The sequence below is a fragment of the Pyrus communis genome, chromosome 9 (genome assembly GCF_041283825.1).
Source record: "Pyrus communis isolate YQ-2024b chromosome 9, ASM4128382v1, whole genome shotgun sequence".
Lineage (NCBI taxonomy): Eukaryota > Viridiplantae > Streptophyta > Magnoliopsida > Rosales > Rosaceae > Pyrus > Pyrus communis.
The window spans coordinates 25,935,148-25,952,741 of NC_142573.1; the positions used below are offsets into that span (position 1 = coordinate 25,935,148).

General features: G+C 35.9%; 1 protein-coding gene and 1 pseudogene across 3 annotated transcripts; both read right to left on the minus strand.

The window, feature by feature from the left end:
- Window positions 1-6,859, minus strand: LOC137740751 (potassium channel SKOR-like; annotated as a pseudogene). The gene is made up of 12 exons (XR_015966192.1): window positions 6,594-6,859; window positions 4,877-5,104; window positions 4,580-4,662; window positions 3,760-4,360; window positions 3,307-3,387; window positions 2,744-2,842; window positions 2,198-2,419; window positions 1,904-2,086; window positions 1,703-1,778; window positions 1,320-1,614; window positions 971-1,092; window positions 1-439 (listed from the first exon to the last, which is right to left on the minus strand). The product of XR_015966192.1 is annotated as a potassium channel SKOR-like (transcript).
- A 967-nt stretch (window positions 6,860-7,826) lies between these two features.
- On the minus strand, window positions 7,827-17,376 carry LOC137740156 (potassium channel SKOR). 2 transcript variants are annotated; one of them, XM_088700787.1, is made up of 15 exons: window positions 17,161-17,351; window positions 16,744-17,035; window positions 15,886-15,968; window positions 12,768-12,992; window positions 12,490-12,553; window positions 11,912-12,251; window positions 11,542-11,837; window positions 11,098-11,178; window positions 10,537-10,635; window positions 9,980-10,201; window positions 9,687-9,869; window positions 9,483-9,558; window positions 9,100-9,394; window positions 8,723-8,844; window positions 7,827-8,253 (listed from the first exon to the last, which is right to left on the minus strand). In XM_088700787.1, exons 3-15 carry the CDS (start codon window positions 15,915-15,917, stop codon window positions 8,000-8,002), a joined length of 2,289 nt encoding a protein of 762 aa, XP_088556913.1. In that variant the 5' UTR covers window positions 15,918-15,968; window positions 16,744-17,035; window positions 17,161-17,351; the 3' UTR covers window positions 7,827-7,999. The 2 variants fall into 2 exon arrangements, with proteins under 2 accessions (XP_088556913.1, XP_088556912.1); XM_088700786.1 differs by lacking the exon at window positions 15,886-15,968 and having other exon boundaries at window positions 17,161-17,376.
- Window positions 17,377-17,594: the final 218 nt, after the last annotated feature.

Genomic DNA, 17,594 nt, shown 5'->3' on the forward strand with positions numbered 1-17,594 from the left:
AAATTCAGAATTCACCTAGTAACGAAAGAATCAAATGTTGTCTTTACACTTCACTCTTTTGTTCTCTGTTGGAAATTAACCCAAAAACGATGCATTTTAGTCATTATGCTTACACCTAATGCAGATGTTTTATAAAATGATACAAGGACTATATACAAAATAAAACTATCGAATGACCAAAATGTTTATGTAAAATGTGTCTCACTGACCAAATACAGCCTCTGACCATCATTTAACAAGTTCACATCAAGAATTTTACCTGCATCTTCTGTTAATATTATATCGGAACCACTCGATGAAAACTCCAATTGCTTTCCTGCTGTTCGGATGAGCTCTCCAATGGTACTCGGGACCCATAACACGATTCCAGGTCTCCTTCCTTCTCTGCTTTCCCATGGGTGGAAAGAGTACACCGTGCACTTCTTTGGGTGCATTTTATCTGCAAGTTGCAATAGAAATTTCGTATCAACTTACCATGATAATTGTAAATACAAGCCGTCATGTATAGGAACATTCATGAGGCCTTCACAAGCGATGTTAACCTAGTTTCTTTTCCTTTTTTTTTTTTTTTTTTTTTTTATCAAGAGAGAAAACATGACGAAATCCCTTGCTAGAAAAATTGATTTATCACTATTCTGTTTTCCTCATCTCGCTACAACTGAGACTTTGTTGGAAATATTCCTATCCTTGAACCCCACCTTATTATTGTTTGTTCGAGTAACAATAGCGAAAAAACAAAAATTCATTTTCCAAGTCCATGATCTATATCAGTGAAGGCATAACTAATTCGTTAAATCTTAACATTCATCATCCTATACCGTCATCTCCTTGGTGTTTTTTTACTAAACGGTATTAACATCTGACCGAAGTGTAAAACCTTCCTATTGTTATAATTTTCTTTCTAGATCTTCTCTCTAATTTCAGAGGAGAAAACAAACTAAAAGGTCACAAAGAAAGAGTTTCTCTATACCTGTGATTGCTTGAGCACAGTAAGGGAATTCTGTCAACTGAGCTGCCTTCGCTTCTTCCAGCAGTTTGATTAAATTCTTGTTCCCACACATCCGACCTTCACCTAGTGGGGTATTTCCCCATCTGCAGGCCAGAAAACGATTATATCGTTGTTAAAGCAAGAAGAAGAGTAACTATTTATAAAAACAGTCGTGAAGGAGAGAAGCATAGGTGAAAGAGGTTGGATTAGTAAATTAGGTTAAGTTTCTAAACTTCATGTGAAACAATACTAGGGAACCAGCATAGAAAAGTAACATTTTAGAAGAGTCCCGGCGAGCTTTTGTCAAAGATAATGAATATTCCAACTGTACCTGTCCTTCGAGAAAACGCTAGCCCCAGCTTCTAACAGCAACTTTGCCATTATATATAGTCCTTCTGATGCAGCTACATGAAGTGGAGTCCGGTGATCATAATCTTTTGAATTTGGGTCAATGCCATTTGCCAATAACCTTTTAAGGAGATCTGCGTCCCCCCTTGCAATGGATGTACATATAAAACAACCAGCATTGTCGATGTTCAAGGAAGCCCCTTGTTGGATAAGTAAAGAAGAAACTCGATCATTCCCGTTCTTGATGGCTTCAAGTAAGGGTGTGTTCCCAAAATTGTCTATACAAGTTAAACAAATTATTATATTGTGGTACTATGATTGGAAAACAGTTCAAGCCACATAAGGATTGGTATACTGTAAACATACCCTTGATGTTGATGTCTACTCCTTCCCGAATAAGGAAAAGTGTAATATCTTCATGTCCTTTTAATGCAGCGAGATGCTGTGGAGAAGAAATACACCTTTCAGACAAAATATATCATCATGTCCCCTATAGCGTGCGCACACGATGCTAAGTCACAGATATATTCACAATGATTAATATAAGAGTTTCATGGCATTTCATACCAAGGGTGACCTTCCATCATAATCTGTCTTGTTGGGATCAGTTCCAGGTCGGATCAAACCTTTTAGCTGAAATAGATCTCCGTGGTAAGCCGCGCTACTGAACTTCAAAGCAAACTCAGCTTCTTGCTTTCCGATATGAAATGTAATGTTTGACTCTAGTTGTTTCATGCGAGGTGCTTTACCCTGTACCATTTTCAGCCATACGATGGGCACATAGGTAAATCTAATAAAAAATATTTTCAGACAGTGGTAGGCACATAGAAAAAGGAACATAAATAACCACAGAAAACCTACCTCTAAAAGGTTGTTCAAGATTTTCCGCCCATCATAGAAGTATATGCCAAGGATGCTTGTAAAAGATTGTTTATCAATTCGCAGAAGTCTACATAATTCACACACCCTAACTGTATAAAGTTGAGGAATTTTGCAAAGAATGGAGATTTCTCCAAATGAGCTGTTAGGTTCCAAAAGCTCAAGAGTTTCTTCTGTTCCATCTTCCCCTATGCCCACCTCCTCCTGTCCAAGAATAGCTTTGTTACTCACGTAGTAGAACGAACAAACAAGCAATATATATCGATTTTTTGTAGAAACTGGAATGACATAATTGTGAACTAAATAGCATAAAGTTCAAAGCGACGACAAATTATTTTCAGACAAACTTCATAAAGGTTTAAACAAACGACTAACAGACTATATGTTGATTTTTGTATGAACTGGTTGATCCAATTTCCAAATTTTCAGACTTCAGTAGAAAAGCTAAGACGACAAGAAATGAAATGAGAAACATGGCATTACCAACTAAATAAGATACACCACTGACTCTAGAGTATGAAATCGTACCAACACACCATGACAGACGAAATAAAGTTGATCCACGACGTTTCCTGGTTCCATGATCACTTCTCCAGGGAGAAAAAATTCTTCATGCAGTTTAATAACCTACAAGATGAAAAAACATAAGAATAACTCATTTCACTAATTCACATTCAAGCAGATATATCCATGACCATGGAAGGTTCTACTTGACATTATAAGTGGTGCTGCACATGAAAGTTCTGACTTTTAGACACAATTACACCACCTACACATAAGTGATGCCACGCTGGTTTTCGGTGGCCTATTTGGCATGCAGGCACAAAGATTCACAAGATGGTATACGCTTATATCACATGTCTTGTTTTCCAAATGAGGTGCCAAATCAAAATCATGCCCATGCAACAGAGGAAGAAGCACCAATTTTGCAGGATTTTTTTTTGTCTATGACAATGCTTGTTAACATTAGCACCCAATTACACATACGAACAAACTGGCATTGCACACCAGATCAGAAAGATCCAACTATCTGTGTTTCAAGTGAACATACTTTGTCCATCTATTATGTACATAGAAAATTAATGACTTACGATCTGATTGATGAATTCTGTCGAGCATCCCTTGAAGAGAGGAACACTTTCAATGTATCGGAAATATAAAGTTTGCAAAATCTGCAATGAAGAAACAATTAATTTTAATGATAAAGAAGTCTTTCAAAACTTACTCTCTCAACCAGAAACCCATGATGTACAAACAGCCGGAATAACGCATATATATTGGATTACATGAGGTATCTTCTTTTTATTCAAAATCCATAGGAATAAAACCAACGAATTTCTACCGAGGTCTTCAATGCAAAAAAGCAACCCAAGTTTTCTATAAAAAGAACTAAACAAAAAACGCACATGTACCCCAATAGGAAAGCATATAATGTCAATAGCTTTGGAATATGCATAACAGTTAAAATCAAATAATTCTTACGGAATTTATTGTAACTAATTCGTCAATACACAAAGTACACAGAGATCCTATGTGTATCTTACCTTAGAGCGAATTGAAGCAGGAATTTCCTGGAGAACAGCAGCCTCCGTGCAGGTACTCTCATATTGTAAACGCAAGTGACCTTTGATTTGATTACGGATATCCTTCCCAAGTCTATTTCTGTTCATATATTTGATGAGATCTGTCATTTTGTCCCTGAACTTTTCTGTCTTTGATCCTTTCACAATTAACGCTGTCATGTTACCAATCAAATACGCTCCAAGAATCATGTTAAAAGATACATAAACGAATTAAGAGGTAACTTACCAGTGGCAAAATACAAAGAAGTTGTGTAGCGCTTCCATAAGTAAGTCAATGTCCAATCCATGTGTACCCCTCTTGAATAACTATAGTCACCTAACTTCAAACTTCCAATCCATGTGTACCCCTCTTGTGAAGCAGGTAGGGTGGTGGCCAAATAGTAGAATATGCAGGCCGCTGTATGCGTGCTGTAGAGTTCAACGACAATAAGCTTTATAATCCTGGTAAACAGATAATTGATACGAATATCCTTTTCTAGGTCATGAAAGAACCTAGTGACTTTGCGCACCCGACATAACCTTATCCATAGGAGATACCTCACTTCCTCTCTTCTTCCACAAGCTTATTCCAAAACAGATTTCACAAAGTGAATACGGAAGCAGAACATATTGAAGGCATTATAGTAGATAAACTTTATTACTTTAAAAATCAAGATATATGCTTGCAATTTTATATTGATCTTATACATTCTGTACACCTGCCCGCCAATCTCATGAATCGGCAAAACATGAGCATTAAATTAACATTTTATGGGAGAAAGTGTCGATGGCCAAGTCACACAAATTGAAAATGGAAGTACCTTGTAGATGTTATCCCAAGGCATACAGCCAAGCAAGTCAATGATAAAACTCGATTTCAAGTACCTGCAAAGGAAAAGTTAAATCAGCAACGAAATTAAAGTACAATGCCGGAACATATGGCTTGTAAAATCACCATGGACATTTGTTTGCTTTTTAAGTTTTAACTAAATTCAGCAAATTCCAGTAAGTACTGAGAACTGCTACATAGTTTGTACAGTTAGAACCCATCACAACGATCCTTTTTTCTATAAACAGCTAGATGGAAACGAAAACTAACCGTAGAGCAATCCAGTTGCGCTTATAGACCATTCGATAGGTGTGACTGTCTCGGTAGGCGATGAAGAACTGCAAAACAATGTCTACGAGGAATGCTACCTGTCCTACTATATCCAGTATAAAGAATCTATCCCCCAAACCCCTGAAAAACCCGAACTCAAAAGGTGTGAAGAAGGACGAGTACACTGCCCATAAAAGTATGAATTTCATCCATACCCGATACCACCTGCATTTGCTCTTCACATTTCATGACAGAGAGCGAAGAAAAATAAAACACAAAAATACAAGTATATATATAAATATGTATTAGTGCACATATACACAGGAGGAGGGAGGGTGCAATGCATGTCAGTATGTAATGTAGAAGTAGTTCATTAGAATGGCTAAGGTTTTTACTTGTTAGCTAATCTAGAGATCGGGCCGTTGTCAACCACAGGTATCATTTTGGCCTGCCGGAACACATAGGAGGAATGTTCATCATTTTGGCCACCGGATGCATTATATATAGGATTTATTGGCTACTTATTGGCTAAACATAACAACTGAACACTATACGTTTCAACTAGTAAACTGGCAAATATCTACGTGTTCGATGCTGCTGTGCTGAATAATGCCAGTGTACGATACTTTGATTCTGATTTGCCAACAAATTTTGAAATTTGCTTGCTAAACTAGAAAGAACAAAAAACTGACAAGATTAGTTGAAAATTTGATCGAAATCTTAACTAAATTATTGTAAATAAATACTGACATGTGGCGTGTTGGGATTGGTTGAAAATCTTATCAGAAATCTATCCACAAATAGTATTTTCGGATAATGACACGTGGCGTTACAAGATTGGTTAAAAATCCTAAACTATAACTAATTTTTTTTAATTATTTTATAAAAAATTTAATAATATTTTAAATGGACTAGATGTCAGCGGATTTTGTAGGGTGGAAATCGTTTGTGTCAACGCATTTTTTAGGAGTGGAGATGCATTTGGCCAATTACTATTCATTGAGGTCGATCACTATTTACTGGGTGATTTAAATGGGGGGTTTATCACTGTTTACTGGATGGTTTAAATGGGCTAGGTGCCAGCATATTTTTGTAAGAGTAGAGTTGCTCTTACCATGTTATTTAATCAATTTCTCGTGTGGGACCCAAAATAAAAATTTACAATTAAATATTTAACGAGTGAAATCACAACTTTTGCCCTTATTTTAGAAAATTACTTTTTAGAAATTGTCTAAAATAATTAAAAATCAAATTTCACTTGCTAAATTGGTTAAAATTTTACATCAACGACATTGCAATAAAAATTTGACATGTAACGTTGATAATTTGGATAATGGTAAGTCAAACTTGAACTTACTAATCTTTCTAATTTTAACTTGTTATTCCATCGTTTCTCAACACTTACAAATCTTAAAGATACACACTATTTTAATTTTTAACTTTTAGAACAATGACTAATAACATTTTACTATATTATTGTAATAAAATAAATGTAAAACTAAATTTGGATTAAAAAGATCCAGCCATCCACGTTTGAAAAATCATAGTAAAAACGAAATGAATGGTCAGGATACGTGCGAAATTAGACTCGTAATTAAATGTAGATAGACAGATAATACCGATTTAAATTCGTTACTTAACCGATGATTATGGAAACACAATATTTAAAAGGAAAAATAAAACGAAAAAGAAACTGAAAGAGGAAGCGTCGTATCAGTTAGCAGGATGAATGACGAGTCCTTTGGAGAGCCCTCTGACGCCGTCGATCAGGCTCTGATGACCGAACCGCCGCCGCCAAGTCGAAGACCCGACGCCAAGTCCTAACTCGTTCTTGATTAGATTGAACTGGCTCCCGCGCGACGATTTGATTCGGTCCCTCAGATTTTGCACCTCATACTCTTCCTCCTCCTCCTCCTCGCCGCCGTCTTTCGACGACTCATCCTCCGTCTCACTGTGGTCCTCCACCACCATTCTCCTCGACATTTTCCCCGAATCGATCAACAAACGAAACGCTGAACGGAAGGAAAGCGCGCGCAGATTCAAAATCACGAGCGAAGAAAATAAATGTAAAAATAAGTCACAAGGAGGACGTGGTGGTGGTAAATGATGTGTTTGGTTAGTGAGAAAATCCAAGTACCTTTTTTCTCGGGAAACTTTGCGATTCGCAAGTTAGAGAAGCTGAAAGCTCTGCAGAGCTCTCAAATCCACGCGTTATAAGCAAGAACTAGTAAAACACAAAAAGAAGAGTTCTCCCTTGAAAATCGTACCCTTGATTAATACGGGCACCCAACAACATTACTATCAAGTTGTTCTTGAGTGCTGAAGTTGCCGGAAATGCGTGTGGGCCGTTGCGTTACTTGGATTAGAAGCAACGTCAACATTTTGATCCTCGGCTTCTTTCTTCGCCTTGTCTACAGAAATCGAAAGCGCCTCTTGCAGAGACGAGAAGAAGAGGCGAAAAAGGGGAAGAGAGGAGTATACAATTGCAGCTTGTCTGATATTCATAGCCTAGTAGATACTTAATAAATAGTTGCTCGATCTTGTTTAATTTGTAGAATAATTGGATTAAAGAACAGCTTAACTCTATAGTGGAGAGTGCACTCCAAACGGACCCTTAGTAGAGAAAGAAACAAATAATGCAATAATAGAGTTTTTTTTCTTCTTTCTTCTTAGTGACACTCCGAGCTGTCGAGTAGTACTACGAAGTTTCAATTGATAAATTTTTCTTTAACTTTATTTGTATGTCGTAGGTTGTTTCTGAGAAATTACAAGTATACAACACTCATGATTGTCACGTGATAGGTGTCGTAGGTTTTAGCAAAATATTTCTAGTGACATGTGAGAATCTCTCGGCTGATGTGGTTGGGTTCGTTTGTAGGAGGACAACCAACCATACCACTACATTTTCGTCCCAATCCAACAGTCACTTGGATTCTTAAAATTCAGAATGCACCTTGTAACGAAAGAATCAAATGCTGTCTTTGCACTTCACTCTTTCGTTCTCTGTTGGAAATTAACACAAAAACAATGCGTTTTAGTCGTTCTGCTTACACCTAATGCAGATGTTTTACAAAATCATACAAGGACTATATACAAAATAAAACTATCGAATGACAACAATGTTTACGTAAAATGTGTCTCAGTGACCAAATACAGCTTCTGACCATCATTTATCAAGTCCACATCAAGAATTTTACCTGCATCTTCTGTTAATATTATACTGGAACTACTCGATGAAAACTCCAGTTGCTCTCCTGCTATTCTGATGAGCTCTCCAATGGTACTCGGGACCCATAACACGATTCCAGGTCTTCTTCCTTCTTTGCTTTCCCATGGGTGGAAAGGGTATACCGTGCACTTCTTCGGGTGCATTTTATCTGCACGTTACAACAGAAATTTCGTATCAACTTATCATGATAACTGTAAGTACAAGATGTCATGTACAGGAATGTTCATTAGGCCCTTCACAAGCGATGTTAACCTAGTTTCTTTTCCTTCTTTTTCATCAAGAGGTAAAACATGATGAAATCCCTTACTAGAAAAATCGATTTATCTGTTTTCCTCATTTGGCTACAATGGAGACTTTGTTGGAAAATTCCTATCCTTGAACCCCCAACTTGTTATTAAGTTCCAAGTCCATGATCTATATCGGTGCAGACATAATTAATTCATTAAATCTTAGCATTCATCATTCTATAACGTCCTCTCCTTGGTGTTTGTTTACTAAATCTTACCGAAGTGTAAAACCTTCCTATTGTTATAACTTTCTTTCTAGATCTGCTCTCTAATTTCAGAGAAGAAAACAAACTAAAAGGTCACAAAGAAAATATAAGAGTTTGTCGATACCTGTGATTTCTTGAGCACAGTAAGGGAATTCTGTCAACTGAGCTGCCTTTGCCTCTTCCAGCAGTTTGATTAAATTCTTGTTCCCACACATCCGACCTTCATCTAGTGGAGTATTTCCCCATCTGCAGGCCGGAAAACAATTATATGGTTGTTAAAGCAAGAAGAAAAGTAACTATTTATAAAAACTGTCGTGAAAGAGAGAAGCACAGGTGAAAGACGTTGGAGTGGTAAATAAGGTTAAGTTTCTATACTTCATGTCAAACAATACTAGGGAACCAGCGTAGAAAAGTAACATTTTGGAAGAGTCCCAGTGAGCTTTTCTCAAAGATAAATGACATTTTTTCTTCAAAAAAAAGATAATTACATTTCAACTGTACCTGTCCTTCGAGAAAACGCTAGCCCCAGCTTCTAACAGCAGCTTTGCCATTATATATAGTCCTTCTGATGCAGCTACATGAAGTGGAGTCCGGTGATCATAATCTTTTGAATTTGGGTCAATGCCATTTGCCAATAACCTTTTAAGGAGATCTGCGTCCCCCCTTGCAATGGATGTACATATAAAACTACCAGCATTGTCTATGTTCAAGGAGGCCCCTTGTTGGATAAGTAAAGAAGAAACTTGATCATTCCCGTTCTTGATGGCTTCAAGTAAGGGTGTGTTCCCAAAATTGTCTACAAAAGTTAAACGAATCATTATACTGTGGTGCCATGATTGGAAAGCAGTTCAAGCCACATAAGGATTGGTATGCTGTAAACATACCTTTGATGTTGATGTCTACTCCTTCCTGAATAAGGAAAAGTGTAATATCTTCATGTCCTTTTAATGCAGCGAGATGCTGTGGAGAAAAAATCCACCTTTCAGACAAAATATATCATCATGTCCCGCATATACGCACGCGCACACGATGCTAAGTCACAGATATATTCACAATGATTAATATAAGAGTTTCATGGCATTTCATACCAAGGGTGACCTTCCATCATAATCTGTCTTGTTGGGATCAGCTCCCGTTCGGATCAAACCTTTTAGCTGAAATAGATCTCCGTGGTAAGCCGCGCTATTTACCTTCAAAGCAAACTCAGCTTCTTGCTTTCCAATATGAAATGTAATGTCTGACTCTAGTTGTTTCATGTGAGGTGCTTTACCCTGTACCATTTTCAGCCATACGATGGGCACATAAGTAAATCTAATCAAAATATTTCCAGACAGTTGTAGGCACATAGAAAAAGGAACATAAATAACCACAGAAAACTTACCTCTAAAAGGTTGTTCAAGATTTTCCGCCCATCATAAAAGTATATGTCAAGGATGCTTGTAAAAGATTGTTTGTCAAGTCGCAGAAGTCTACATAATTCACACACCCTAACCGTATAAAGTTGAGGAATGTTGCAAAGAATGGAGATTTCTCCAAATGAACTGTTAGGTTCCAAAAGCTCAAGAGTTTCTTCTGTTCCATCTTCCCCTATGCCCACCTCCTCCTGTGCAAGAATAGCTTTGTTACTCACGTAGTAGAACAAACAAACAAACAAACAAACAAGCAATATATATCGATTTTTGTAGAAACTGGAAATACATAATTGGGAACTAAATAGCATATAGTTCAAAGCGACGACACATTATTTCCAGACAAACTTCATAAAGGTTTAAACAAACAAGTAACAGACTGTACGTTGATTTTTGTATGAACTCATTGATCCAATTTCCAAATTTTCAGATTTCAGTAGAAAAGCTAAGACGACAAGAAATGAAATGACAAACATGGCATTACCAACTAAATAAGACACACCACTGACTCTAGAGTATGAAATCATACCAGCACACCATCACAGACGAAATAAAGTTGATCCACGACGTTTCCTGGTTCCATGATCACTTCTCCAGGGAGAAAAAATTCTTCATGCAGTTTAATAACCTACAAGATGAAAAAACATAAGGATAACTCATTTCACTAATTCTCATCCAAGCAGATATATCCATGACCATGGAAGTTTCTACTTGACATTATACGTGGTGCTGCACATGAAACTTCTGACTTTTAGATACAATTACACCACCTACATAAAAGTGATGCCACGCTGGTTTTCAGTGTCCTATTTGGCATGCAGGCAAAAATATTCACAAGATGGTGTACACTTATATCACATGTATTGTTTACCAAATGAGGTGCCAAATCAAAACCATGCCCATGCAACAGAGGAAGAGGCACAATTTTGTAGGATTTTTATAGTCTATGACAATGCTTGTTAACATTAGCACCCAATGACACCTACGAACAAACTGGCATTGCACACTAGATCAGAAAGATACAACTATCAGTGTTTCAAGTGAACATACTTTGTCCATCTATTATGTACATAGAAAATTAATGACTCACGATCTGATTGATGAATTCTGTCGAGCATCCCTTGAAGAGAGGAACGCTTTCAATGTATGGGAAATATAAAGTTTGTGAAATCTGCAATGAAGAAACAACTAACTTTAAAGATAAAGAAGTCTTTCAAAACTTACTCTCTCAACCAGAAACCCATGATGTACAAACAGTCGGAATAACGCATACATATTGGAATACGTGAGTTATCTTCTTTTATTCAAAATGCATAGGAATAAAACCAACGAATTTCTACCAAGGTCTTCAATGCAAAAAAACAACCCAAGTTTTCTATAAAAAGAACTAAACAAAAAACACACATGTACCCCAAAAGGAAAGAATATAATATCAATAGCTTTGGAATATGCATAACAATGAAATAATTCTTATGGAATTTATTGTAACTAATTCATCAATACACAGTACACAGAGATCCTATTTGTATCTTACCTTAGAGCGAATTGAAGCAGGAATTTCCTGGAGAACAGCAGCCTCCGTGTAGGTACTCTCATATTGTAAACGCAAGTGACCTTTGATTTGATTACGGATATCCTTCCCAAGTCTATTTCTGTTCATATATTTGATGAGATCTGTCATTTTGTCCCTGAACTTTTCTGTCTTTGATCCTTTTACAATTAACGCTGTCATGTTACCAATCAAATACGCTCCAAGAATCATGTCAAAAGATACATAAACCATTATGAATATCATTTCCCTCAGATTGACTGCATGAATATCTCCATAACCTGTAAAAGAAAGAGTGCTGGTCAGGCATTAAACATTCCAACTGATTACATAAACGAATTAAAGGGTAACTTACCAACAGTGGCCATGGTTACAATGGCAAAATACAAAGAAGTTGTGTAGCGCTTCCATAAGTCAATGTCCCTGAAGCTTGAATAACTATAGTCACCTAACTTCAAACTTCCAATCCATGTGTACCCTTCTTGTGAAGCAGGTAGGGTGGTGGCCAAATAGTAGAATATGCAGGCCGCTGTATGTGTGCAGTAGAGTTCAACGACAATAAGCTTTATAATCCTGGTAAACAGATAATTGATACGAATATCCTTTTCTAGGTCATGAAAGAACCTAGTGACTTTGCGCACCCGACATAACCTTATCAATAGGAGATACCTCACTTCCTCTCTTCTCCCACAAGCCTATTCCAAAACAGATTTCACAAAGTGAATACGGAAGCAGAACATATTAAAAGCATTATAGTAGATAAACTTTATTACTTAAAAATCAAGATATATGCTTGCAATTTTATATTGATCTTATACATTCTGTACAGCTGCCTGCAATCTCATAAATCGGCAAAACACGAGCACTAACAAATTAACATTTTATAGGAGAAAGTGTAGATGGCCTAGTCACACAAATTGAAAATGGAAGTACCTTGTAGATGTTATCCCAAGGCATACAACCAAGCAAGTCAACGATAAAACTCGATTTCAAGTACCTGCAAAGGAAAAGTTAAATCAGCAACGAAATTAAAGTACAATGCCGGAATATATGGCTTGTAAAATCACTATGGACATTTGTTTGCTTTTTAAGTTTTAACTAAATTCAACAAATTCCAGTAAGTACTGAGAACTGCTACATAGTTTGTACGGTTAGAACCCATCACAACGATCCTTTTTTCTATAAACAGCTAGATGGAAATAAAAACTAACCGTAGAGCAATCCGGTTGCGCTTATAGACCATCCGATAGGTGTGACTGTCTCGGTAGGCGATGAAGAACTGCAAAACAATGTCTACAAGGAATGCTACCTGTCCTACTACATCCAGTGCAAAGAGTCTCTCCTCCAAACCCCTGAAAAACCCGAACTCGAAAGGTGTGAAGAAGGACGAGTACACTGCCCATAAAAGTATGAATTTCATCCATGCCCGATACCACCTGCATTTAGTCTTCACATTTCAGCACACAGAGAGAAGAAAAACAAAACACAAAAATACAAGTATGTATATATAAATATATATTAGTGCATATATACACAGGAGGAGGGAGAGTGCAATGCATGACAGTATGTAATGTAGAAGTAGTTCATTAGAATGGTTAAGGTTTTACTTGTGAGCTAATCTAGGGATCGGGCCGTTGTCAACCGCAGGTATCATTTTGGCCTGCCGGAACACATAGGAGGAATGTTTATCATTTTGGCCACTGGATGCATTATATATAGGATTTATATTTTCACACTACGTTCAACTAGTAAACTGGCAAATATCTACGTGTTCGATGCTGCTGTGCTGAATATAATGCCACGTGTACGATACTTGTGTGCCGTTTTTGAAGTTCTTTGATTCTGATTTGCCGACAAATTTTAAAATTTGCTTGCTAAACTAGAAAGAACAAAAAACTGATGACTGGTCATTGCAAGATCTTCAAAAAACAACACATTAAACATTCATTTGTCACAAGTCCAAAGAAAACACATTAATTTGTAAGTATTCACAAATCTTCGATGGAGCTCATGTTAGTATTGTTATATGGAGATGCGTGTAGCTTGTGATTTGTGAAGGTTTAGGAGTGAAAGATGGGTAGAGAGATTATTCTTCTTAGTGTATTTCTTTTTTTTTCCTTTTTTCTCGACTGGTACGTGTTTTTAAAGTTTTCATTTTCGTCATTCACGTTAAAACTCCATTAATGTTATCTACTAATCCTCCACAATTTCATCCATACATCAATATACGTAAGTCTTATTGTCCAATTATGTTGAAACTTCTATTGACAACACTCACGCGCAGGCACGTTTGTTAAATAAACATACGTTATCGCACGTAAGCATTTTTAACAAGTGTTTTCGACGCAACTGAAAATATAAAGATCACACTGATGTGAAGTGAATTATGAAAAATGACATTGATTAATTTTGAGCATGAGAAACAGTTATTAATTAATACAATACTAAATTATAAACCTCACTGAGTTATACTAAATTCGGGATTAAGTGGCTAAGTGCTGCCATTAGCTAAGATACAACTTTTAGTTTTGGCCAATTGTATCTAAATCATCTTTAGTTGACTTAAAATTGGGCTGACAAATTCATGAAAGATATAGATAACTACGACTTGACTATGTGATCTCAAGATTCAATCCTACATCGACCATATGCGAAAACCCAATAATTAATCAATAATTATCAGTATATGTGCTGATTTATTTATAAGAGTCTTAACGAAACACTCATAGTACTGTTTATTTTTAACGTTAAAGACATTTTTCTCTAAAAAGTCACTCCTGATACTATTCACTTATAACACATTTTTTTCATTTTAGTTAAAATTCAAAGTTTTGAATTCATTAGTTTTCCTTTTATTTATTTCTCCAAACCTACACCTAATTTATCAAAACCCACTTTATGTATCTAATTATTTATTCTCAATAATTATGTACTTATTTTATTTATTTAGTTATATAGTTTAAATGAGTGTGATACCAATATGAAAGAATGAAGGAGTCTGATTTTGATATTATAACATTATTATTACACTAGTGTGAGTTCAATAACTACTAAGAGTTTTTATTTTTATTATTATTTTTTTTTACAAAATGTAGAACCGACAAGCTTATAAGTGTAAACACTTGTGAGTTTAAGATATTAATTAAACTAATGCATTCAATATTAGTCTTACGCTCAAATTTTACGACTCCATTGTAAAAGTATTCCTATTTCAAAATATATTGGTATCATACTCTCTTTTCTGACTTACTGTGGAAGACCTTACTTAATAATATTGAGAGCCATCCGAAAATTTTGACACCAGAAAAACAGATAGAAAAGAATAAGAAGCATGAGTTGCACATGCAAAGCAAAAAAACATAGCTGCTTTAGTCAAAACGCTGTGTTTTCAAATTTTTTTTTTGGTTGAAGATTAAGCAGGAAAATGAAGATGGGGAAGAAGAGAGAGAGGGGGGGAAGGGACGAAGTGAGGGTTTATTTTTGTTTTTTTTTTTTAACTTTTGTTTTAATATTTAAAAAATATTAAATAATTTTTTTTAGTTTTTAATAATATTTTATTAATTTTTTTTAATAAAAAGTGAGTCATGAATCAAGACACGTCAGCATTTAACTAAGAAATTCACGCCAAGCTAACGGAAGGTATAACATTGGCACAAATTCGTAAGATGAGGTATGACATTGTCAATTTTAAAAGATTAGGTATGAAAGTATCGTGACACCAATAGTTGAGGTAGTTTTTTGTACTTTACCCAATTAAATTTGATAGTCCCCACCTCACACAAACCAATGGTTCAAATCTATCTCTCTCTTGAAGTCCATATTTGCTGCCTTGAGCTCGTTGGTTCCAAAAATATAGACAAATTGCCCATTTTAATAACCATTTTTTTTTTTTTTCTTATCAAACTCTCAACTCTCTTATTAGGCAACAAGGCGAAAAAGAACAATACAATGTAGAGCTCGGCTAAAAAAAAGACAAGCTCAAAACACAAATGAAAAATGACAATCTTCGAGTTTTTGTTTTCATATAATTTTCGTTTATCACTTCATCCCTTCCAATCCTCATTTTTTCAATATATTTTCCTTCTATTTCTAGTACCCAAAAAATTAAAACAATCAAAGATGCCCTTACTTTGAAGCAATCACGCATTCTCTAAAACTTTAAATCTGAGTAACGTCATTAGAGATTGACAAAAACAAAAAAGTAAGCAATTTAGGTTTGACTTAATTGTAATCTCCATCTACATCCTAATATTTTAATTGTTTCATGGGATTTCAATCACTACACATCGTCTGACAGTAACATTAATTTATGGTTTTGCTGTTTATGACCTGTGAGAGTGAAGTTGTATGTCGTATTCCATCCAGCTACATACGCGGCTTCAACGACATCATCATATCCACGTTTCAATTTCCTAAACCATCAATTACCTCACCATGTTATTTAATCGATTTCTCATGTGGGACCCAATATAAAATTTTACAATTAAATATTAAAAGAGTGAAATCACAACTTTTGCCCTTATTTTAGAAAATTACTTTTGAGAAATTGTCTAAAATAATTAAAAATCAAATTTCACTTGCTGAATTAGTTCAAATTTTACATGCAATAAAAATTTGACATGGAACATTGATCATTTGGATAATATGGTAAGTCAAACTTGAACTCACTGATCATTTTAATTTTAACTCGTTATTCCATCATTTCTCAACATTTAGACTAATTTTAAAGATACATGCTCTTTTAATTTTTAACTTTTTACAACAACGACTAATAACGTTTTAGTAAAATGATCATACTTAATTTGATAACTAAATTTTTCACTTAATATTATGACTTAGTGATATTTTTCTTCACTTGAGTGATATGTATCAAGTTCGAATGTGTGTATGACGAGTTCAACTAATTTATTCATATAGCCCCTAGTGTTAGTATAGGGTTTAGCACATCGTTGTAATAAAATAAATCTAAAACTAAATTTTGACTAAAAAACTCCAGCCATCCACGTTTGAAATATCATAGACAAAACGAAATGAATGGATAGGATACGTGCGAAATTAGACTCTTAGTTAAATGTATAGAGACAGATAAGACCGATTTTAATTCGTTACTTGACCGATAATTATGGAGACACAATATTTAAAAGGAAAAATAAAACGAAAAAGAAACTGAAAGAGGAAGCGTCGTACCAGTTATCAGGATGAATGACGAGTCCTTTGGAGAGCCCTCTGACGCCGTCGATCAGGCTCTGACGACTGAACCGCCGCCGCCAAGTCGAAGACCCGTCGCCGAGTCCTAACTCGTTCTTGATTAGATCGAACTGGCTCCCGCGCGACGATTTGATTCGGTCCCTCAGATCCTGCACCTCATACTCTTCCTCCTCCTCGCCGCCGTCTTTCGACGACTCATCCTCCGTCTCACGGTGGCCCTCCACCACCATTCTCCTCGACATTTTCCCCAAATCGATCAACAAACGAAACGCTGAACAGAAGGAAAGCGCGCGCAGATTCAAAATCACGAGCGAAGAAAATAAATGTAAAAATAAGTCACGGGGAGGACGTGGTGGTGCTAAATGATGTGTTTGGTTAGTGAGAAAATCCAAGTACCTTTTTTCTCGGGAAACTTTGCGATTCGTTGGGAAAAGATATAGCAGGAGACGCAAGTTGGAGAAACTGAAAGCTCTGCAGAGCCCTCAATTCGTTTCAAAAAAACTGATTGTTTGTTTTGGTTTTTTTTTTTTTTTTTCTATATATAGTTTTTGAAGTGACTGAAAGCAGCGCACAAGAAAGTGCAGTCTGCACTTCTTTTGGCAATCAGAGTTTGAAAATCTGTTAGCGCCCTCGGCAATTTATACTTGCAACTGTTCTTTCCGTCACGATGCACTTCCTACAGATTACGTTTTTTTTAAATAAAAAATTAAACTTTTATTTTTATTATTATTTTATCTGAGGAAATAACTCGACGTGTACCGCATTTGAAGGTGCGGTGCCCAATCGATAATTTTCCCTGTCACGCTTCTCTTCTTAATAGAAACTGATTG